This window comes from Crassostrea angulata, chromosome 10 (assembly GCF_025612915.1).
Source record: "Crassostrea angulata isolate pt1a10 chromosome 10, ASM2561291v2, whole genome shotgun sequence".
NCBI classification, from domain to species: Eukaryota; Metazoa; Mollusca; class Bivalvia; order Ostreida; family Ostreidae; genus Magallana; species Magallana angulata.
In genome coordinates, this window is record NC_069120.1 from 23,786,663 (window position 1) to 23,811,403 (window position 24,741).

The following is a 24,741-nucleotide window of genomic DNA, read 5'->3' on the forward strand; positions in this document are numbered from 1 at the left end:
TAGAGTCACAAGCGAGTTACGGAGGTAAGAATTTTGTGTTTTGTAAACAAAGCTCGATTCCTGTTATTGTTTGCATATTTGTTGTATTGGTATAAGTTTCAATATAATGTTGCTTTTTGTTGCTGATTAAATTATTTGTGAACTCATTAAATGAGTTTAACTTGTTTCCACAAGTTACTAGTATTTTGTCAAAGAACAGTAAGACAGTCTTGATTTCAAAACCGGTTGATTTTACCGATTTCTTTTTTTTAAAACAATTTTCATGATAAAAGCCTTTATGACCAAATACTGCATTATTGAACATTTTAAAAGGTGGTCACATGTTTTTATAAGTATACAAAAATGATTAACTTTACCATGGTGATATTAAGTGTCTCATTTTAACTTAAAAAGTTAAATTCGATAGAAATATGATTCTTCACTTTTGATAAGAAATGTGCATATATGTATAATAGGTACAGTTGTAAACAATTGTGTGAAAATCACCTAATTTACAAGTTCATATTGGTTGAAACATTATATTTTAAGAAAAACTGTACGTTTAAATGAGACTATTGGGATAGTTTATCAACACTGCTTAAAGATCGATTAGATATATATACGTGTACATATATTATGAAAAACACTTTACACCATGCAGCATGTTCCATGCTGGTTTAAGCACTGATGACACTACCTTATCTGATACATAGTTGGTTCTCAACTAACAATTCTGAGATGTGAAACTTTCAGACTGTTTACTTGGTACTCCACCCTTAACGCACTTAATAGAATTGTGAAAGTAAAAGTCGATAAGTCGTGAACCCCCCCCCCCCCCCTCTCTTTTAATCTAATTTAATCAAGATAACTAGATACACAATAATCTGTTGTCATATAAGCGTGATTTATCGACTTTAAAAGAAACGTCTCTATACCATTATTAACTCTATTGATGCCACATTTTACATAAATATATGCCAGGTGGTAAATGTATTATGCAATTGCCTTACAAGTATGCCGTGTTCTTCCTGATATATACCAGTTTTATTTTATCAAATAAAATATACAATATGAGTATTAACTAATTTAAGGTGGAATAACACACCTAAAAAAATCACTTAAATTAACAGGACATTATTTGATAATAAAAGATAAAAAGATAAACAAACTGTATATATGTCAAATAAGCGAAAAATTTGCAGTTTGGGGATAAAAAATTAATATCTAATGATTTCAGTAAGTAACAGCAAAAGCCCCTGCAGGATTCGAACTCGGGATGTACAGATCACAGATTTTCTATAAACGGGTATACTCTTATATATATAAAACCGGTATATAATATAACATAATATAACATAAAATAACAAATGAGTAGGCAACAGTTTTAGGAAAACTAGAATAACTAATGATCGTCTGTTCGCATTGAACTTGAAATCAAACTTAAACATTGTCCAATGTTGCAGAACTAGCGTACTTCCGGGGTCCATCTGCAAACACTTGTCACCTTTGAACATTCTGACTGAGGGAAAAATACTCACATAAACAGAGCAGATAAAAGCGTGATTATGGGTAAATTTCCATCTTTTCAAAACGCCAAATGTGACATATTGAATGCCGAGATCAGTTTATTGCATCTTAATGTAAGTAACGTGTGCTGATTTTATCCAATATCAAAAAAGGGGGAGGGGGGGCCTCTGGAAAAAAATCGAAGATGATCAAGAAAAATACAAAATTGTCCTTCAAAGTTATCCGCCGATGTGTATGGTTTTTTTTTTTAGATCTCGTATGAAATAACGATGTGAACCATTTTTTTTAGTCACTTATGCTATGCTAATAATTATTATGTAGGAATCGCTCTATAATTTTAAGTGGAACTTTCAAAATCAACTGAATTGGTTGAAAAATGTCAATCTTATCTTTATCGTAATCTGATCTTTACATAATGTGACTCTGTTATATAGGCTGTATAGCAATAAAAGGACAAGGAATGTCTGTGAATATTGAAAGAATAATGCAAATAATTAAAATTTCAAGTTACCATATTTATAAGATATTTTTTCATTTTTCACGCTTAAAAATTTCTCAGCGTTCTTTGGCTAAAAACTGGCCTCTTTACGTAACTATAATCAATTTGCAGTAACATATAAATAAATATATATCTACAAACGACATTTGGTATGGGCAACTGACATAGAATTGTTATTGAATATTAATAATTATCACCCCCCCCCAAATAGACCACTGTAAATGAAATCAAAGCACTACTAATTGTCGAAAGTCCAGGTGGTCAACAAAATGCTCGTCAGATTTCCCTTAAATTTTAAGATATAATTTGTTATCAACTATCATTTTGTAAAGAAAAATTCCATACAATTTAGCTCTTAAGTTTAAGCTTGTAAAAAAAAAATTTCATACATCTAGATTTTCTTCTAAAGGAGATCAATACGGTATAAAAATGGCCACGACAATCTAGCCTTCTTAAAGTTAGATAAATCATACCCGTACAGAAAGAAAACCAAGCCCAGAAACTTACCGCGATCGCCTCTGATTCTGCCTTGTGGAGATTGACAAAATAGCAGCAAAGTAGTTGACGGCTAATATTGAATTATTTACAAGTTGTCAACACATCCAGATATCCCATTACGTGTTCTGTATCAAAACTCGATACGATAATTTGAGAATGATGTGTTAATAAACAGTTATATATTCAATTGCCAAGCCTACGGTTTCTCTCGCTTTGAGACATTACATGCGTACACATGCATTGGTGGCTGTTATTTTTTCACAGTTTTGACTTGAACGCCAACATACGGGTGATATTAAGGACAAGATGACTTACCCCAGGTCACTGATCTCTTGATCTAGAGTCTTTATCTTCTTAAAGATACTCACTTGTTAAAAAAAAAATCAGGTACTGTCATTCACCATGTCGGGGTTGTTAAAATTCCTGGATCAGTTCAGCAATATCCTTTTCAAGTAATCCGTGTAGACTTTTAAAAATAATCCCTGGAAAAAAGTCCCCAGTAGTTATATATACAAAGTCTTAACACAGACTAATCAGCAACATCCAGGAATGACTATAATAGCACGGAGTGGGTCTTTTCTTCATATGGTGGTAAACAACTTATTTTCAAATGTAATTGATAATAGGTTTACATATATCAATACTAATAACAAGTTATCGTCCGGAGACCAGATAGAGGCCTGTCACTTTCCTGGATCAATGGGGAATTTCCACGGCCTGCTTCCCGCGCTCGATTTTCAATGACAACTCTTGCTCCACACGTAAACCGCGCGAGAAGCAGTCAGTAAATCTGTTAATTAATGGGACAGAAAGAACATCAATATGGTCATCTCTACAGCGCCGTGTGACACTATGCTAACTCTTTTACACCAACAGAATCACCCCAGACGTGTTCCGAATTACTAACGACGGTCGTCTGCCTATGACGTCAAAACGAGTCCCAAGCCTGTGTACAGTGTACAAGATATTGTTTAAGAAACGAAAACAAATGTTGTCCTACTAGGTTGTATTTTGAACTGCTTGTCTCACATCTGATCCTGCCATATATTTTCACACAAACCAAGATCGTGACAAATAATTCATTGACTAAAGAAAGGGCACCACATAATAAAGCGCATTGAGAAAGGGATTGTGAAGAGGCGTTCCATCAAATCTTCTTGCAGCGAGGCACATATTAATTTGACTTAAAATCGTGTATTAATATATTTTCAATTACTCTGTAGTTCTACAAAGTATCAATGTGTTTTCTTTACATGGGAATAACGATGATTTTGCACTTTTTGAAATTCTCTTACTGGTAACAGTTTATCAGATAGTATATTGGTGGATATCAATAATTGTCGTTTCATAGACTAAATAAAGCCAATACATCGTGAAAATGTAGTACGACATACCCAAGCCTTCCCAATAAAACAGCTACATGTAATTAGCAACGATGATGAAGGAAAACATTCCCCATGGAAGTATACTATAGCATTGAATGATTTATTTTTGACGTCGTCGTGTCAATAACTGCCGTCAGGTGAGCAGACAAATTGAATAACGCGCGTTAGCGCGTTATGATAATTTGTTTGCTCACCTGACGGCAGTTATTGACACGACGACGTCAAAAATAAATCATTTAATGCTTATATTTACATTCCCTTACTGAAGAAATCAATTGTTTACTTAAATAAATCGATATAAAGTGCAGATCACGGAGGGAGTGAGTAAGTAACAGCAAGAACAGCTGTTTTGCAAAACCGGTTCAAACTGGTTTTCACATAGACCGTTGAGATGTGATCGACGAGCATGAAAATATAATCCATGATAAATAACTCTTGAAATGTTGTTTTTAACAATTTTGTTGTTGAATAATTATAAAACATGGTGTTTTGACAACATTCATGCAATGCATTTTTAACAGATAACATAGGAATCACTGTTTGAGAACTACTTATGTAAATTACTCGTAAATTCATACGCAGTGAATAGGTGTTGCATTTAGAGGCATTTAAACATCACGGAATTTAATGGAAAAACACAGTAGAATGTAAATATTAGTATATAAACAATACTATGTAGATAAGTATTGTCATATTTGTACAAATAGATCTCAATTTTAGCAGTTTGCACATAAGCAAGGGTGTTGAGGTGGATTTGCTTTCAATATAAATATCAAAGCTTACTTCTAATACTTTTTGGGAGGGGTTGCACAGTGACCCAATTCAAAACATAATGCTAGAAAATGTAATTTCGTCAAGGTGGAAGGGTTATCAGATTATGCATAATCTGCGACTTCCAAATAGATGGTGAATCTGATTACGCAGGTGTCGGTTTATGCAGGTCTATCTATATATCTCACAGTCAACACTATTATCTCGTACAAGGTTACATAAAATCAATGGACGATCGGTCAATTTAGTTGGTTTTTTTTTTTATAAAATACACAAATCGTTTTTGCACATGAATTGACTATGGATATGGTACCAAAATATTGCAAACTGAAGGCTTTTTTATGGAGCAATTAAAATATTTTGCCAATTTTAGTCCTTTCTCTTGAAGACCCCACCCTGATTTACTGCCGGGAATCAAATAAACTATCCGATATGAGGAACAAAGTATAGGCCCTATAATAACAACGCCACATCTCCGGTACCATGAGGCGATCCAAGGAACTGTAAATAATTGTGTTGTAATCCGGATATCATTCACCGTAGTGTCCAAAAGCCTCTATCTCCTAAATTAAGCCTCAAATTCGCCTTATTAAGTTTAACAAAAGCTGCAGAGGGCTGACCGAAAATAGAAACGGAGACGAGGAAGACGCCAATATCCGGACAAGAACGGAAATTATATTAAAGAGAAATATTTCCCGCAGTTCTTTTATTAAAAAAGAAGGGTCAGACTCGCAGAAAGCCGACGATTTCTACATATACTGGGTTTATTATCCTTTACGCAATGCATAAATATTTGTGAGATAAACCATCACCGCAAGCGAGGCAAGCAAAATTGAGTATCTAGTCATTCAGTATCCGAAGTAATATCGTAATAAAAAAAAACAACCCCCAATTCACCTCATCCTGATATTCCTGATTGCTTGGTAATGAGGGCATGGTTAAAGAATAACAATGTTACATACTAATGACCCATTAGCTTAACCAAGAGAGGCTTATGATACATTCTTGGCGCCCCTCTTGTCAGAGAAGCTACATTACTCCGTTCCTAACAGGGAGACCTCAGATCACAGATGAGGATGTAATGAGAGGAGATCAACGCGCAGCATCCCCCCCCCCCCCCCCGAATAAAAAAAAATGCAGCAATTCAGATCTGTTCGGCTAAATAAAACCCTTCTATTTTAGTCAGACTTCATTTAAAATCATTATAATCTATGAAACTGACGCTAATTTGCCAAAAAATCGACGTATTTATTAATTATAATTATATTTAGCTCATGTTGGTGCTTTTTTCACTTTCATATGTATATTTAGCTCTTTCTGACAAACATTGCTTTTTTCACTTTCATACAAAGGTGTTTTATTAAATTAAAGACTCTTCAATTCCATTCAAAGTTAAGTTTACCGAATATATTATAGCTAAACGAATAATCAATTCTTTCACGGCTACTATTTTCGTGCATTTGTTAGTTTCTGAGTCTATAGAATCTTGGTTCGGTGTTTAAGATCAATGCGATTGTTAACGATTTGAAAAGGGACCTAATTTACCCATAGTAGACCATCGATTGTGAGAAGAAAATTGCGTCATTATGTACGTATGAATACATTGTTATTTTTTTTTTCTTCACGATTTCCTGACAATGGTAAATTTTATCAATATCAAATGAAATCTCGGTTAACTTATCCGAATTCGAAGTCTACACCTATAGTTACAGTAAGTAACTATATGGCATAAAATTCAATTATTCTACTGCAAAAATATAACTGAGGATAATTAAAAACTTTCAATTTATATCCTTACCTTAAAAAAAAGACGCTTCCTTCGTTTATCCAGAGAGCTGAGAATAATGATCCTGTAATGTTTAACTGACGGTGGAACGTATTAACGTCAGTGGTCGTTGATTCTAACAAGACGTCCTACTCGATTGTATGAGCATCTCCCCGAGAGAGCACAATTATGACGAGGAAAAATCCTATCTATCAGCTACTAGAAATCTCCCGGCTCGGCAAGCGCGTTAACCGTCAGGAATTTGTCGCTACAAAGCATGTCAAATGCCGTTACTTACTCAGGGGGACCACGGCACTGGTTGGTAAGAGGGTTTTATGAGCTGTGTATTGAATGATTCTTCGACTGTACTGGATTCTTTTTAGTCGGAACCTCTCGTGATCGATGCTACAAAGTGTATTAGCAAACATAATCTCTTCGAAGCAGCGGTCTAACGCTGGCAAAACCATATACCGAAATAAAAAGCGATGATATTATCGGAGGAAAGACTTTTCTGGGTCTTGTTTCTTGGGAGACTTCTGGTGTCTTTGAATGAAATTATACCGCCGGCTTTCACTTTAACATTGTGCGAATCAATAGGATTCGAGACAGAATCATCTTTTGAAGAGGGGATAATACCAAAGAATGAATTTAATAAGGACTCAGAACACAGCTTGTATACACGGGACAATTGGAACGCAATATCATCCAATAGAATCACCATAGCGCTTATTCCTATGGGTAATAAAGAACATGCATATATTTATTCATATTCTTTGAAAAACAATTCTGTGCATCTTGCAAATAAAAATATACAGATAAAAATTTGCCAAGGCCCCGCCAAAAGATCTATTGGATCAATGGAGAGCTATTAGCGGCTGGGATATCACAGCTCACTTCATGGTGCATAAACATTGCAGTGTTATAAATTCTTGGAACGGCTAGTTCAGTTCACAGTCGGGAACAAGAGTGATCTGCTATCGACTGAATCTCGTAATTCACACAATGTATCGTAACATAAATGTTAATAAATCATGTCCATTTTTAATCTTTTAAACTCATGCACCGTTTCCTTTCTGCTGGAAAAAAAGCTCAAAATTGAAAGGAAAAGGCCATGAAGGTCGAATCCATCATTTTTTTCCAGTTTTTTTTGGTTGTTTTTGTTTTTATTTGTTTTTGTTTTGTTTTGTTTTTGTTTTTGTTTTTGTTTTTTACAAAAACAGCAAAAAAGCTGGTGGAAATTTTTCTCTAAGCATGGCATGTTAAATCAAATGCTTACAAAGTTGCCGCTCCAGCTGAAGCTAGCTCGATACCATACTTGATGTATATGCAGATAAAAAAGAGAGAGAGAGAGAGAAATCACCACCATACAGAAACTGCGTCTGAACCATGTCTGCATTTTATATATCGCCTGTGATACAGCTGTAAATAACGTTATCAATGCTGGACGACCTTTTCCAAGAGCTTTGATGTGCATAATAAGGTGCAACAGTCTATCAAGATACTGTCCCGTGGGATTTTCCCGACTACACTACATTTCGGAACGATCGTCTCCTACTCTCTGAAGTTTCTTGGTCGAAGTTGTCGGATTAACGGTCCTTGGTCCGGATAGAGTGCGTCATGGGGGACACAGAGCTTAATAAGTCTTATTCCAGGGAACGTTCCCAGCGTCACGATGTCTCCGGGATAAAATCTAATTTGACGTCAAACAAAATAAAGAAAATTTTACTTGTTTTTTAATCTTCTGAATGATATCAGGCACGTAGCATCGTTTTTGAAAGGGGGGGGGGCAGACTCATGAAAAAAATGGGAAAAGGTTACTTTCCAAAATCCTGAAAATCCTAATCCGTGGGGGGGGGGGGGGGGTCTGAAGAAAATTCGGATGGACGACCTTGGAGCTACAGTGCCTCCCATTGTAAAAATCTTCAATTTACGGCGCACAAAAAATGCGCTAAATTTGGATTGATTAGCCTTGTTTCCGAACACATTCTATACAAATATTTAATTCCAAAAAAATTCTCGGACATTTTACTACAGATGTGAACACTTTACTTGCCTCTGATATTCTTTTAAGGTACCTCACTACACCTGGACTTATACTTTTTAAGACACTACGTCACAAGATGGCGATTTAAATGTTTTGTTAAACTGTTTATATCCTTCGACATGGTTGAATATCGTCGTAGGTCAGTGGTTAAAGTATTGGGTTCTGAACCGCAGATCATAAGTTCGATTCCGTCTGGAGCTTTTGTTCATGTTTACTTAACTAAATTTTTGAAAATGTAATTTTTCATCCAATATTGCATATTTTTTGCCTATTTGACCTAAATACTTCTTATCCATTGTGATATCTATCACAATCAAGTAATTTTCTGCTGGTTTGAGAAAATATTTCAAGGTGTAGTGAGCCACCTTAAACACCATCAAGTGAAGAAATGTAGTTTGTTTACATGTAAAAATGGCGACTCTCGTTCACGTCGTGAATTTAACATTCTTCAATTTCCGAGATCGGTCAGCGTGTTTAGAGAATTCAAAGTTTGAGGCAAGTAAAGTACTGATATCAGTAGTAAATTGACTGAATAATTTAATGGTAATAATTTTTTTCCACAGAATTCGTGTAAAATTAAGGTTGATCAGTCCAAAACTAGCATTTTTTGGTGCGCAGTAAATTGCAGTTTTTTACTATCGTCCATCCGAATTTTTTCAGACCGGGAGCTACAGACCTGCAGCTATGATGCTACGTGCCTGGATATGACGGTATCTTGCTTTTACGTGCCAACAAGAAACTCTTTGCATGTGTGATTGGATTTTAAAATTGAAAAAAAAATTATGAATAAGTAATTTTATATAACGCGTTACTAGATTATTAATTTAAAAAGAAGACGAGTGAATTAAGCGGCAAATGCGCGCATATAGTATGACGCTTAAGAAATCTTTCAAAATCTATAAAGACTATCATATACTAGCATAAAATCTAATATATATTCTTTTTTCAAACTTTAATCTCAGCGATGTATACTTAGCATATGATATACATGTATATTGTACAATTGGTTATTTCTGAGATTCACATTTTTGCGATTTGATTCCAAATTAGGCACATATTCATATTTTGCGATCTTTGAATTGATGTCTATAAAAATGATATAAAACACAAGTATTTTTGCTATGGATTTTTTATTGTTTGATTAAAACGCAATTAAACATTCGAGACACATAAATACTGATGTATGTGTACCAAAATCTTCAAAAAATCATTTTTAGAACAGTAATGCCTGTGTTTAGTAGAATTAGTCTAAACTCTGTATTTTTACTATGGCCTAATTAAGTTTACAAGATGAATGTTTGAGCTGTGTTAAAATATGGTAAGTACTAGACTGATTAGAGGCATGGCTGAGCCCACTGAGAGTAGAACGATTTTAACAAGAGCTTGGACTTTGGGTAGTCGTGTCAAACAGCAATGTGACGTAGGCCTGTCTATTTCATTGCTAGCCACTCAGCCATGGCTCTTTGAAATCAACAAGATTTGTCTGGCTCTTGAGCTAAGACTACGCAATCGGTGCATATTTCGCTTGAAACCGCGTCATTTTAACTTGTTTTGACGCAAGAAATAGATAGCTACGTCCAACTGAAAGGCCAAGGTCTTGTATTAAAATGGTTCTATAACTCAAATAACGACAAAGCCGAAAAAAGCACTTCACAAGGTCCTTAAAAACAGAGAGAACTTATCATATGAGCGTTGCAGCAGGAACATCAAAATGAATGTTTTCAGTTTCATGTACGCTATAACATGCCTGATAAAAGTTCTCACTGCGACAGAAAATTCATATCACTCAAAAATCAAAATATACATCCAGCCGTGTGACAATTTTCGAAATTCAGTGCAATATTAAGCAGTTTTGCAAAACTTCCAATCCTTAACAAGAACGCAGTCTCTCAAGAATAAAAAAAATATTCTTGAGGAAACTTCAAACAAGTGGGGTTTTCCAGGGATGGAATTTTGACGGGGTTTGGCAACTTTTATCTCTCGCGATCGATGTTCGAAAACTGACCCTTCTTGCTCTGGCGATACGTTTCCAAGAACTACGAATAGAAGTGGCCAAAGAAATCAGAAAAAATAGTTCCTTAATTTATAATCGAAAGTCAGTAATAAGAAACAAATAAAACATCGGCGACAACAAAAACTTAAAAGCAATGCATGATACTACTATCCTACTTGATATTACATTCAAATCGAAACGTCGCCATTTCTAGGGGGAAACCCTCAGATTTCGATCTATGTTGGGGATCTTTATTGTGACATTACACACCGCGATATTTCAATGAGACAGTACAGCAACTTCTGGTATGATAAACAAGTATGCATTTCAGTGTTTGAGGACCGACGGCCGAGGGCGCCGACTAGAAGCTTCTCGTTGCCATCTTTGGCTTCTCGATATAAGTCTTTCGATGAGACGCAATTTATTTCAAAGTAAAATTACCTTCTATTTTTTTTTTACCTAAAGTTAATTTGAAGGACATTTTTGAACTTCTAAATCCTAAGGCATGATGGGTTATTTGAAACCATCTTGATATAGAGGTTAATTGCACAGAATTACGTAACCCTTAGTGTATTGTTGTTTGTGTTGTAATTCAATATCAAAAAGTTGCTACAGGCCCAATTCATGTTCAGAAGGGCACTTTAACAGCGTTTTTCGCGTTTCTGGTAACGGTAAAACAAGGCGTGAGCTTATTTATAAATAAAAAGTACGTAACAGTCGGTCTTTTCATTCAGCAGGAAAGTCATATGCATGTACATGTACTCTGGCAAAATCTCGGTTTGTTATCGTCAACACGCAAATTGCACCGAGACACTGCAGTTGCACTTAATGCACAGATGGTGCAGGGATTACTATTGATTTCTAAGCGTGGCTTAAAAGGGTCTGTATAGCAGGACTGTCAAATTAAGAACTGCTGCATCTCACGCCATTGTGCGGAGGTGTATATTCCGTATTTGATGCCGTTTTCAAATTGTTTTAAAGGCGATAGCTGCATCTTTATTTCCTCCTTCCCAAAAATAGGTTGGCCGAGGGGGTACATGATTTAAGCATCGACTTTAATACTTGTTCCGTGTTTCCGTTCACAGGGAACTCTTGCTCCTATTTTATTGGATTTTTTTTTTATAGCAGGGAGGTTTTATGGCCTGAAAACTTTAATACAAGAAAAGTTGAAAGCAATGACTTTTTGCTATCAATTATTCTGCGGGAAATGTAACAGGGGGAGAAATTGCTATAGTTATTATTTTTCACTTTTTATTTAAAGCAACGACATTTTTAATAGTGGTTAATAAATCCCTAGTCTGTTCCAAGCTACAATTATAGAAGCTAGGATTTATTTCCGTCATAATTTTTGTGCGGATCAGACAACAAAGCTTAGATCCAAATTGAGATGAGCGCCTAAAAAAGAATGCGAAGTCATTTCTGTAAAATTTCGATTTTGAACTACCCGTTTAGCTTAATTTAACGTTAAATTATCAATTGATTAACCTCGTCACATTCACAAATAACATACAGAATAAGGTATATACATTATTATATACATTGGCTCATTACGATGTTGATTCACCCAATTAGTCGGACAAGATATCCAACTCATAAGTGTCATTCGGAAGCTTGCATTATGAATGACAATTTATATTCATAAATTTATAGATTTGTTAAATATCTTGTATTTTTCATTCGAGATAAAGCTGACTGCATTTGAAACTCTCGTTTTCAATGATTCGAAGCAAACAGGAAATCGGTTGAATTACCTTTTTAACTGATCATAAAGACGTTTCATTATGTAGCAGCAACTATACCATTACTTGAGATTCTAATAATTAGATAAATGTTTTGTTAAGCTTCTTGAGATATAAGCATATAACGTAACCAACATACTATTGAGCTAAAATTGCATCGATCAGGCAGTGTGGTTCTTGGTTATTATAAATGAATACAGCCATCAATATAGCACTGTTTGGAAGTTTTGTCTAAATCCCCCTTTAACGAATAAATAAAGTCATTTGGCTGCTTGTTAGTGCCCTGGGTTAGAAAAGGTTTCCGTTCGCTGTTTCATACGATATAATTAAGGTCTGGTCTACTTCGGTAATTGGTCTCATATCATACACTTAAGTGCTCCAGTACTTGACGGTCCCTGAATAATGACCGCTTTATTCGAGTGATATCGCCAGTAGCATCCTCAGTCAATCATTCTTTGGACCTAACATTGCCATGTTGAATCTGAAACCGCTCGTGTAGAAAAACAATGGGAGATCCATCGTCACTTTGATGCTAAAGTCTAGGATGTCAAGAAACCGAATAAAAGATTTTTTTCTCAATTCTATATATTCTCAGTAGGACATATTGTGAGTAAGTTTTTATGTCATTTTTTTTTTAAATATACACTGGTAAACGGATCCGATTTACTCTGATCACCATGTCGGCATTGGATTAAGGGGGTGCAAGATAACGTACGTGCGAGACAAGGGATTGTCTCTCTTATTCCACCGAAAAAATGAACATAATGTCAATGTACATAAGCACAGAAGGCCCATGGGCAAAATCGCTCACCTGAACAGCAGTTAATATTGTATCTCTTGCTGAAAATTGTAAAGAAAATTTCATTTGAAAATGCTTGCATTTCCAGAGTTAGGAATTCATAAAACAAAATGTAAAATGTAGATAATGGAAACTTACTTTTAGAGTTCTAAGATGCTGCACAAACTGGCCAATTTTAGTATTCAAGCCCTCAACGTGTCAAAGATGAAAAAATGCTCGATGAAAAATGATCGAAAAGGCTAAAAGTAGGTGTCTTTGAACTACGTTTGGGTACACTTGTTTTGTACTGAAGTTGTAAGATACTAGTACGCCAACTAAAAAAGATTGATGGTTCTAGGATATATGTCAATATATCTAAGACATTAGCATGACTATGAATCACTATAAAACACCAAAAGTAGGTCACTTTGATACCCTAAGAAGCGTAATTTGACAACGTTTGTTGATCTTAACCTTCAACGTTCCCAAGAAATACATGTTATACAATTCGGAATGAAAATCTGCAAATACAAAAAGTAGGTCACAGTGACATGTTTTGTGGTCAGTCTTTATGTTCTACAATGCATCAACTAGTAATATTTGATGATTCTAGCCTATATACATATATTCCCTCTGTTAAATTTTGAACCCCTCCTGGGGCCCCAAGTATTGATCCAATGGGTCAAGATTTGAACAATTTATATACTGCAATAAATGAGGATACTTGCATGGTTATACACTGTATCACCAATTTAACATTAAGGTCAGACGACACGTTCCTCAATTTCAGATAACTTTTTCCAGGAATTTGTTAATGGTTTACTAGTACTTTGACAAGCTTTCTTGCAAAACATTAGGGTACCTAACCAGGCATTTCTGCAAAATACTAGAGTATGCAATAATAATCTTCTTGAAAATATACTTGAATTGCTGATATAAAAATAAATACAACTACAGCACAGCGAAATTCACTATATTAGAACAATATCTCCGCCGGGGCGGGGACTTGAAGTTACGACGTCTAGAACCTTTACACTTTTGGCAGTGAGCGGCCACGGTTCTCACCACTCGACCATCTAGACAAATATCAAAATCCAAGTAAATTTTGATCATTTTTAAAGTAATTATAAAATTAATATTTTTTATTGGAACTCTTTATTACGAGGAGATACAAAAAAGATTTTTGATGAACTTGTCGTCTGACCTTAAAGTTCTTTAGAAGACGATTTTTAAAGATTTTCCCTATATTCATGTATTCCTGTGTTGAACTTTGAACCCCTTCTCGGGGTCAGTTTATCTTAACAATTTAGAATTCCCTTCCTATGAGGATGCTTTGTACCAAGTTTAGTTCAATTTGAACAAATGGTTCCAAGTGAAAAGTATGTTAACAAGTAGTGTATTCTCACAAACTTTAATTGTGTATTGAGAGAAACAAAAAGTCGGACGAAAGAACAAACAGACAGACAACAGATGATCAGAAGAGCCCACTTGCACCTTCGCAAAGTCGCGCTGTCCCAATGTCGATGTGTTAGCGCGATGGTGTTTTAATTTGTGTGACGGCGTGTAGTGTGTATATATGTGTAAGTGTGACGGCGGATTGTGTGACAGCGTGATAGCCAGTTCCCGGTATATGAAGTTGCGTTTACGCGACGGCTCATTCATTGTGCAAAGTTACATTAGCGTGATGTTGTGTTATGCAAAGTTGTGTTAGCGCAAAGGAATGTTGTGCGAAGTAATGTCAGCGAGACAACGTGTTAGCGCAATGGCATGTTCTGTTAACTTTCGTTAGCGCGACAACGTATCATAAAAAGATATCTTTTTAGCGTGACGTCTTGATGTGTGACCGCGCGGCGGCGTATATTTGGCTTTTCCCAAAGCACTGTTGAGCATTTACCAAATGGCACGATCCGGACGCCATATGAACTTGTAGTTTTGAGACTATCTCGATCGTTGATCACAACGACCCACAAAAACACGTCTCCATTCATAAACATCAAAGTGAATATCTCTATCATTTTGCTAATTTGAAGAAATGTATCATAGGTGCCCCTTCCAATCCCTTCATCGATTAAGACCCACCGGGAGTTGACTCTCCTCTTTTAGGCCATATACACAACATATATTTCTATTTCAAAACCATATAAAAAAAATAACGGTAAATAAATGATCATGATTTGTTTAAAACGACCCCCTACAGCAAAGATATTACTTTTTTCTTTTTTTCTTTTCTTTTTTTTTGTGGCGGGGCGAGGTCCATATCCCAAACACCGCGCCCTTTTCGGAACCCCCCCCCCCCCCCCCCGATTTCAATACCATTCTCTGACCCCCCCCCCCCCTCCCCCAACCAACCCCTTAAAAATGCAGGGGGAAACAGACGGGCAATTGTTTTGACATCATATATATCATAAACCCTGGTGGGTTTTTTTTATTTTGGCTCAGTGTTACAGAATCAAATATAATTTTTCAAATTACCTATCTTAATTAGTTCTAAATTTATTAACTGTCTCAAACACGGTCCCTTAATGTTTGTAAAATACATCAAATAGATAAATGCTTATATTTCAATAGTAAAAGTATCGAAAATAGGCCTTGGAACCCCCCCCCCCCCGGCGACATAGATGTTCCGTGGAACCCCCCTCCTCGGAAAAAAAAAATCATGGATCCGTGCAAGCTACCAATCCAAAGAAAAAAAAATCATGTGCAAGGATTTTGCCAAGGGGTGGGAATATAGTTAAGGGTTGATTATGTGTGTGTGTTTTATTTGTTTGTTTGTTTTTTTTTTTTGTTTTTTTAAATATCGTTGTCTGAAAAAAAGGTTGGGGCTGGTCTCGGAAGTAGTAGAACATCATGAATCCGCATGAAAGATCCTGGATCAGTAGCAAATATATATATAATTTTACTTAATTGCTTAAGTGATATTGATACTTTTTTACGAAATTATTGATATAGTCTGTTGATTATTTCTGTTACGTAAACATGGTCAATGTTAAGGTACCGTAAGCATGGTAAGGGCGCACTACTCTATTTAGCGTGCTCTTCTGTGTCAGGAGGAAAAAACATTACTTTCATTTTAGCGAATACTACGTGTTGGAAATTACGGATAGTCTCATAGTGCTAACTGGCGTAATAAAAGTTGAGGTACTCGTCAACAATCATTTATTATCAATAATCAATGCATGGAGAAACCGTGCAATGGGAAAGTTCAACCGCAGACATTTAAGAAAAAGAAGATAAAAGCCATAGGTATTTCTACTTACACTCATACAGCTGTTTGACATCGTAATTGTCTCGTTGTAGATCTATAGGCATGGTTCGTGTATTGTTTCTTCACCCTGACCTAGGAATCGGGGGCGCCGAGAGGGCAGTCATTGATGCCGCTCTGGCATTGAAATCTAAGAACCATGAAGTGCAGTTTGTAACTGCTCACCACGACCCTTCTCACTGCTTTCAGGAGACAAAAGATGGAACATTAAAAGTAACATGTGTTGGAGACTGGTTGCCACGTAAAGTCTTTGGTAGATTTTATGCACTGTGTGCTTATATACGAATGATATATGCTGCATTCTATGTAGTAGTATCTCCCTCTATGCAACACGATGTTGTTTTCTGTGACCAGATCTCAGCATGCATACCAGTGCTGTTACTTTCATCTGCAAGGGTATTATTTTATTGCCATTTTCCGGATATGCTACTAACAACTAGAAAAAGTTTTCTCAAAACACTTTACAGAAAACCTATTGATAAACTCGAGGAGTACACAACTGGAATGGCCCACAAAGTTCTGGTTAATAGTCATTTTACAGGTAAAATATTGACAGCTGTTATCTATACATTTATCAAGACTATTCTTTACTGTATTTTCAACCCTAACTATTAATACATTTACGATTTCAGCTGGAATATTCAAAGAAACTTTCAAGTCACTAGGCCATGTACAACCTGCTGTATTATATCCCATTCCTGATTTTGACGCTTTAAACAAAGCAGTTGACAAGGAGTTTGTAGAAAAGCTTCCACAAAAACCATTCTTATTCCTTTCCATCAATAGATATGAAAGGAAGAAAAACATTTCTCTTGCCGTAATGGCTTTTGGTAAGCTTATGAAGTTATTATTGAACATTTTCTTTAGTAAAGTGTTTGAAATGTTAAGTATTAAACAAATACACAATAACTGCAAAATGAATTCCAATTTCCAGAACTATTGGTGGAAAAACATGGGATTTCCAAGGTTCACCTCATAATTGCTGGTGGGTATGACGAGAGAGTGACAGAAAACAGAGAGTATTACAAAGAGTTAAAGGACCTTGTGGACCATCTTAGCCTCACAGATCATGTGACTTTTCTGAGGTCCTTCTCTGATGCACAGAAGCGATCCTTATTGTCAAGCGCCACCTGCTTGTTGTACACACCTGAGAATGAACATTTCGGGATTGTTCCCATTGAGGCCATGTACCTGCAGTGCCCAGTTATAGCTGCTAATAGTGGGGGACCTCTGGAGACAGTTGCTGATGGCGCCACTGGATACTTGTGTGATCCGGCACCAGATAAATTTTCTGAGGCTATGAGCAAATTTGTGGAGGATGAAAATTTGCATAAAAAGTTGGGAGAAGCAGGTAAACAGAGAGTGATCCAAAAATTCTCATTCAAACAATTTACTGAACAGCTTTGTGACATTGTGGAAAATCTTGCACAAGACAAATCTCATAACATTTCCCCTATTTGGATCTTGACAATTATATCACTTGTTTTTCTCATAATTGTTATATATTTACCTTGGTTTTAATCAATGAATGTCAAAAGACAGGTATGTCTTATTTGGTTTGTCATCATCAAATTGTTGAACACAGTTGTGCTCAAAATGTATAGATTGAAGTAAATTGTTATTCAGATATACAATTATGTATTGTTAAATAATTGTTATTTCCAAAGAATGTTTGCAGAATTGATGCTAAAATACATGTAAATGTGTATTTAGTCTTAATTTTACTTGTACTGTAATATGTTAGAAGATATTAAAATGTGCAACAGAACACTTTTAATGTTAATGATTCAGGTTTAATGATAGCAGAAAATGTGCAATATTTATATAGACCATCAATAATGATTACCATTAAATGAATGTATACTGTAATTTGATTCTTTTACAAATTGACTGTCTACGGTAAACTGTAATTGTACCATGAAATGCAAAATTTACACATATAATTATGTTTGATCTTTAGAAATGTGACCAACTTTAAATAATTCACAGATTTCAAAAGTTACTGATTCTTTTGTTGGGTTAGGGGGAGGGTGTCTTAAACTGCAGCATTTTGGCTTGAATCCTGATATTATACAAAAAAAATTCATATGTACAGCTGCACAGGGTTCGCAGTAACCTATAGATACTATAATGTCTTTTTACAAGAGAATAAAATATGATACCAGTATTTTTTTAATTTGCAATTCATTGTTTAATAAAATACCTAGCATGTATACAGTATACAACATGATGACAATTCTGATTAGATTTCATCAAAATGGTTCAAATTTGGCTCAGCATCACTTGTTTACATATCAACTGTCTGGTACAACCTGTTCCAAACAAGGACTGCATAATGTTGACTAATCGCTCAACTGGCTAATAAATGACCTTGTCTCTCTTCCGCCAACAGGGAGGAAAACCACTGCTGTTAGTGACCGACCAGCAGCCACTATCTCGAGATTTGTGATTAAATTATAATCATATTTTTTGTTTCTTCCACACTGGTTCATCAGTATCTTCCTCTTCTTTTTTCTCTTCTTCTTGGAAGAGTTTATGTGGTTGTGTCCTGAAATAATCAAGATAAAGCTGTGTGCAATCCAGTAAACTACACAGTATCTGAAATCTGTTCCGACTACAGTACATGCATAAACATCTGTATAGCTGCAAGTTGTTTTTGTTTCTTTGATAAGATCTTAATGGCATAATTGGAGCCATTTATCAACTTACTTCTTGTAAGCAGGGTCAATCCAGAAAGGGTTTTCTGCTGCTTCCTTGGCGTGTCTTAGGATAGCGGCCCTGGGATCGTTTTCATACTTGTCGGGTTTTCTTTTGACCAGGCTCTGGGCCACATACTGAGCCAGGGTAGCCCCCTTCACTCCCAGTCGTCCACCCTCACCTGAATAGATATGTTTTATTACAACAACTGTGTACAGATATGTTATAACAAGTTGTTTTTTTTATCAGCATTACACTAAGAATTAGGTCTTGAATTCATACCTGGCCCAGTAATGGGTAAATCTGGCCTCTTTGATCTTATAGGATCCTTCCTGACTTTCTCCTCAAATTTCTTGGTACTTGTAGACTTAGTTTCTTTGAACATTGGTAGGGCATAAGCTGTAATGACATAATGGGATTTTATTTATATTGTAAGAGTCCCAAGACTTTGGTTTTGGAAGAAGAAAATAAAATAAAGCTGCTGTATTACATTTGTATTATGGTAAGAAACTTACGTGTGATGATCTGCTGAGATGCCAGAGCAAGCACCTGTTTAGATTTTCTGGGCTGTTTAACCATACAGAGCATGGCTCCCCTAAATAGGTCATTTTGCACGCATTAGTCAATAAAATCCTGTATACATTAAGTTATAAACATCTAATCAAAATCTGACTTGCTCCTAAACAATATAAAGCAAAATGTATAACACATTGTAGAGCTGCTTATTTTAATTAGACTGAGTTATAAAATGTGAATGCGATGCAAAATGATAGTGCGGTGACGTTACCTGTGGCTTTTTTCTGGATCATAAAACAATCGAGCCTTGCCGTCACTACAACCAATCACAATCTGGTTCAGTTTCGGATGCCATATACATCGCACCACACTCTGTCAAGGGAAACAATCCAAAAATTAGACATGTGCACTACACTTGTAATATTATCTGCTTTTTATTTTCAGTAAAAAAAAAAACTTTAAATTATTCAGATATTTGCAGTTTTCCTTTTACAGATTGCAGAGGACTTACTGATTCAGCCACTGTGATTTCTGACACTGTGTCTAATGACTCCCTATCCAGGAAGAGAAGTTTCCCATCACCTTCTTTTTTCACAGAGGTTCCTGTTAGCACCATTCTGTCATTAGGACTAAAGATGCAGTCAGTTCTGTAACACATACAAAACAGATATACACATGTATGCACATATTTGTAATGTGAGCTTGTGTTTCTTATAATAATGGTTTGTGAAGCTCATACCCAGTTTTAAACAGAACAGTCTTTAAAGAAAAGTTACTTACACGGTGTAATAACTGATAAGGTTTTCTCGCACCTTAAGGGGTTTCTTGAAATTTCTCATATCCCACAATTTTAGTGTATCATCACCTGTAAGTATACTTGCTTTTGAGAAATCCATTAGATTTATAAAGCATACAGAAATGTTTGAAGAAAACAGGAGCCCAACAAGTTACAAAAGCATACATGTAGCTTATATTCAATTTATGGTAGAAATATGATGACCTTAAAAGTGACCCTTCATTTGGACATACATGTATTTGAAAACCCTTTACCAAAAAATGCTTTGTAGCAAGTTTGGTTGAATATGGTCCAGTGGTTCCAATAGATTACAGACAGTCAGATCTGGAAACTGGTCAAAATTTGATAAGGAAAGCCCAGGAGGAAAAATTGTTAACAGCCTTACAGGGATCAATAATTTAACCTGTATTGCCTTTACTATTTGTACTATGGAAATGATAGATCTATTGTCTGCTTAGAATGACTTAATTCAGCCTTTTTCCATTTAGTTTTTTAGTTCTGCAGTTTGAAATGAATCTGACCTCCTCTTGATGCAAGGCATTGTCCATCATAAGAGAAGCATAAACAGGAAGTGTCCGTGCCATTCATGTGACATCCTCTATTAATCATAGCCACATTCACCTGTAAATATTAAGTTATAATTACCATCCAGTATATAAGTACTCTACATGACATCTTGTTTCTTACTTTTGAAGATACAGTTCAAGACACATGCAGATATTAAATATGGTTTTTTAAATAATATTTTAGCCCTTTCTTTTGCATGTCTCACACAAATTGTGTTACTGTATATGTAGAACAAAGCAATCTTACAAAGTTTTTGTTATGATCCCACATTTGGATTGAGCCATCCTGACAAGCAGCTGCCACCCAGCGGCCATCATTACTGTAGGCACAGGCAGTGGGGACGAGTTTCCTCCCCTGCTGAGATTTAGGCTTGATGCAGTTTTTGTGCTTTTTCCCTTCGGCGTTGACGTCCCACAGTCTCACTGTGCTACAATGATTATAAAAATATATGCATTGAGTGTTTCACATTTTGAAATAGTTATAATTGCAATTAAAACAAATGACCTTTAAGGAGAAAAGTTATACCGGTATGTTTAAAATTTATGAGAAAACTACTACAGTTTATTCAAGCGTATTACTTAGCGCATTTGTACTCTGTACAGTCAAACAATTTCTCTGCATCCTGTTAGGATTTTTGTTAATCACAGGTGAATAATCAAGCTTTGGACTAAATATACTCATGATAAACATATGCTTTACCATAACATTACATGCATCTCACTAACATATTCATAAATAGAGAATGGTACATTGAATCACCTAAAAGAAAGGGATATATTTCAGCAGATATACCTTAATTCAGAAGGGAAAAATCATTCCTCTTAAAATTGATTGGCTGTCATATTTAATCTGTGTGGAATACCTACCCATCATTAGAACAGGTCATGAACTCTTCTCGGACTTTGGGATTCCAGCTTCCTCCATTTAACATGGCTGTATGTCCCTAATACAGTAAATTACCGGTAACAATTAATTTAATTAACTTAAAATGGCTTGAAACTAACTTTGAATGTCATCAGTGCAGCCTGCCTTATACAAATAGGATATACTGTAATTCTCATTGGCAAAAGAGTGATTAAAAAAATTGACAAATGCTTTCTGACTAATCGTGGCAAAATGAATATCGGTAGCTTTTTAAATCAATGAAAATTTTAAAACAATCGTTTGCTTACTTTTGTACTAGCCATGTCCACAATATACGGGTCTCCCTTGGCACATTCTAGCTTTTCAAAACCATCACGGTCCACTACTTTGGCCCGTGAATTAGCTGCCACTATCAGTATCATTTCACCTGTAGCACTATACTGCAGTTGGTTCAAATGGTGGCTAATGAAAGAAAAAATTCCTTTAAATATTATTCTTAAGCAACATGCATTAGTCTAAACTGCATATGAAATATCATAAAAACATTTTTTTTTCTTGTGAATATCTTATTTTCGTTACAAGAGGACAGATACTCGGTACCTTTCACATGGTTTAATGTTTCTAAATGACTGTAAACTCTGATCCATTCCAGCAAAATCCCAGAATTTGACAATGAAATCATGCCCTCCTGTGACAAGCCGTGCCCCTGCGGGATCCAAGGCTAATGCAGATACCTACATTATAAATTGATATTGTACTTAAACTGGTTTATATAGCCTTTGTTTCTCAATACATGTACAGTGAAGTGCAAAAAAACTTAAATGAAAAATATCTAATACTGAATGAAATGGTGCGCTCATTTTCACTATAAATACTAGTAAATGTATGTTTGTTATTTGATTGCCCCCATGAGAAAAGAGTGCTCATGATATTTTTGCACATTTTGATTTACATAATCAAATTCAAAAAATCTAAAAATATGAAATCTACAATTTTATGGCTTGGCCAAAATAAAATTATGGTTGGTTTAGAAATGCCTCCCGTCTCATTGAAAAAACCTACCCCCCCCCCCCCCCCCACTAATAATATTTTATTAGCAAAAAATGAAGACATTTTTTTACATGGAACTTTTTATTTTTTACCTGTTTTTAATATGCTAAACTTCAAGTTTGAAAAAAAAAATCCCCTCCCTCCCTCCGAGTCTAGAAACCTCCAGGAGACAATTCCAATCACACATTTTTTTAAGGATGGCCCTATACACCATTTCTAGGTATAGTATTTTTTTTTCATTAAACTAATTCAACAGAAAAACTGTGACGTTTGGTTACATATGCATTACATTGTCCGTGATGTTATTCATGTTTTGATAAAAATGCCATAAGCATCCTTTTTTTTATAGTCACAACCATTTGGTTCACACCATAGATTAATAGAGCTTCACAAAGAATAACTAAACTTCTTCTTACTGCTTTGGAGCCGTGATCTAGAGATATCTCATGAGAAGAAGGAATTTTCTTATCTAAGCTCTGAAAAATAACCATGACACAATAATTATTGTGAAGGCTTTATATTACCTTCACTAGATTTAATTCTTAAAAAATGAAAAAAAAATAAATAGATTTTTCAACATTTTCATTCAGACATGCATACGAAATTTAATCAACCTTGTAACTATACATACCTCCTCTGGTTCGTCCTCTTCATCATCTTCATCATCTGAACCTTTTGATGCTGATGTACTTGGGGGTAAAGGGGGTCCTATCTCCACCTCCTCTTCTGATGTTTTTGAGCCTTTAGTCAAACCAGGCGGAAGAGGAGGTCCTATCATATCCTCTTCATCATCACTTTCCACTTCATTAGACTTCTGAGGTTTTGAAGGTCCCAAATCATCTCCAGTCTTTGAGGATTTTTGTGAAACAGAAGGAGAGGGGCCTATGACATCACCTTCCGTGGCAATGGCACTGTTCTTATCATCTTCAAATTTACCTGTGAACATTATATTGTTATTAAACATTAATAATTAATCAAGTATAAAATCACATTCTGCTAGTTTACGAAAGAATTATCAGCATTTTTAAAAAAAGTGTAAAAGATAAAACTATTAGACTCTACTATATACCTTGACTGCGTTCCAGGGCTGTTTGCTTTGCCTCCTTAAACATTTCCATAAAATCAAATGTACGGGCTTTCTTTTTTGAGGCTATAGAATATTGATAAATAAAAAATAATCCTCTTACTTTTAATTATGACATATCTTAAGGCTTAATATTAAAAAGCAACGTTCATTTTCTCCAATCAAATAAAGTATTAATATAGTTTTGCATTATGTTTTGTATAAAGACAGATCATTTAAAAAATCATTTTACTATATAAGGCAAACTTATTGCTTATGTTATACCAGAGACATATTTATGTCTCTGGTTATACTTCATAGACGTTGTTGCACGTAAGACTTGCAAATACCTCTTTAGTTTATTTTAATGATTAGGAAGGCAAACTTTACCATCATTATTCATTTCCGCCATTTCTAGCACCAACAACTTGATGCAGGGTGATTCCAAGTGGTAAATTATACACGATTTCGAATTTCCTCTGAAATCAATTCCTATACTTTCTTTTCCGCTACGATGCACTTTTCCTTTCAATATGTAGAGTAAATAAATACATATAAACACTAATGGAAACTCTGTTCTAGAACTATTTTTACTATATGAAGAGTTTTGTTTATCAGAAAACCATTCGCAGAATACAATGCTTAAGAAACGTCCAACTTCGTTTTACCGGAAGTAAACATTCTCAGATAATTCAATCTTAAAATATTCGCATTCAAACAGTTGTGTTTGTAATTAAATGATATGTCTTTTAAAGGGACTTACGCACGATTTCAGATGAAAATTTCATTTTTGATTTGTATGTATAAAATAGCTTTCTTGTGTATTTTGAACGATTTACCCTTTGAATGTTAGAAGTCATGTTACACTACAAGCAAGATACAGAGGAAAGAAATCGTTGTTATGTAAACAAAACTCGAGTCTCATATTTGTTTACAAATAATGTTAAA

General features: G+C 35.2%; 3 protein-coding genes across 4 annotated transcripts in view; 1 reads left to right on the plus strand and 2 right to left on the minus strand.

Moving 5' to 3' along the window:
* Positions 1 to 2,985, minus strand: part of LOC128165887 (cAMP-dependent protein kinase catalytic subunit 1) — a 28,621-nt gene extending 25,636 nt beyond the window's left edge. Inside the window, exon 1 of the mRNA XM_052830821.1 lies at positions 2,872 to 2,985. The gene's annotated coding sequence lies outside the window, so the exon portion shown is untranslated. The remainder of the gene's footprint in view (positions 1 to 2,871) is intronic.
* A 9,804-nt stretch (positions 2,986 to 12,789) lies between these two features.
* Positions 12,790 to 18,008, plus strand: LOC128167232 (alpha-1,3/1,6-mannosyltransferase ALG2-like). Of its 2 annotated transcripts, none has more exons than XM_052832825.1 (4): positions 12,790 to 12,810; positions 16,276 to 16,781; positions 16,873 to 17,070; positions 17,175 to 18,008. In XM_052832825.1, exons 2-4 carry the CDS (start codon positions 16,286 to 16,288, stop codon positions 17,759 to 17,761), a joined length of 1,281 nt encoding a protein of 426 aa, XP_052688785.1. In that variant the 5' UTR covers positions 12,790 to 12,810; positions 16,276 to 16,285; the 3' UTR covers positions 17,762 to 18,008. The 2 variants fall into 2 exon arrangements, with proteins under 2 accessions (XP_052688785.1, XP_052688784.1); XM_052832824.1 differs by lacking the exon at positions 12,790 to 12,810 and adding an exon at positions 15,998 to 16,116.
* A 391-nt stretch (positions 18,009 to 18,399) lies between these two features.
* Positions 18,400 to 24,452, minus strand: LOC128167231 (WD repeat-containing protein 70-like). The gene is made up of 16 exons (XM_052832823.1): positions 24,184 to 24,452; positions 23,800 to 23,880; positions 23,362 to 23,666; positions 23,147 to 23,206; positions 22,281 to 22,414; positions 21,989 to 22,142; positions 21,683 to 21,759; positions 21,063 to 21,243; positions 20,771 to 20,870; positions 20,234 to 20,318; positions 19,965 to 20,100; positions 19,725 to 19,825; positions 19,453 to 19,532; positions 19,220 to 19,336; positions 18,950 to 19,118; positions 18,400 to 18,788 (listed from the first exon to the last, which is right to left on the minus strand). Exons 1-16 carry the CDS (start codon positions 24,203 to 24,205, stop codon positions 18,701 to 18,703), a joined length of 1,890 nt encoding a protein of 629 aa, XP_052688783.1. The 5' UTR covers positions 24,206 to 24,452; the 3' UTR covers positions 18,400 to 18,700.
* Positions 24,453 to 24,741: the final 289 nt, after the last annotated feature.

Coding starts and splice junctions, on each gene's coding strand:
- LOC128167232 (XM_052832825.1), top strand. CDS start 16,286: ATGGTTCGTGTATTGTTTCTTCACCCTGACCTAGGAATCGGGGGCGCC. Junction 16,782..16,872: donor GGTTAATAGTCATTTTACAG/GTAAAATATTGA, acceptor TTACGATTTCAG/CTGGAATATTCAAAGAAACT. Junction 17,071..17,174: donor TCTTGCCGTAATGGCTTTTG/GTAAGCTTATGA, acceptor TCCAATTTCCAG/AACTATTGGTGGAAAAACAT.
- LOC128167231 (XM_052832823.1), bottom strand. CDS start 24,205: ATGGCGGAAATGAATAATGATG. Junction 23,881..24,183: donor GGCGGAAATGAATAATGATG/GTAAAGTTTGCC, acceptor AATATTCTATAG/CCTCAAAAAAGAAAGCCCGT. Junction 19,337..19,452: donor ATCTCAGCAGATCATCACAC/GTAAGTTTCTTA, acceptor ATGTCATTACAG/CTTATGCCCTACCAATGTTC.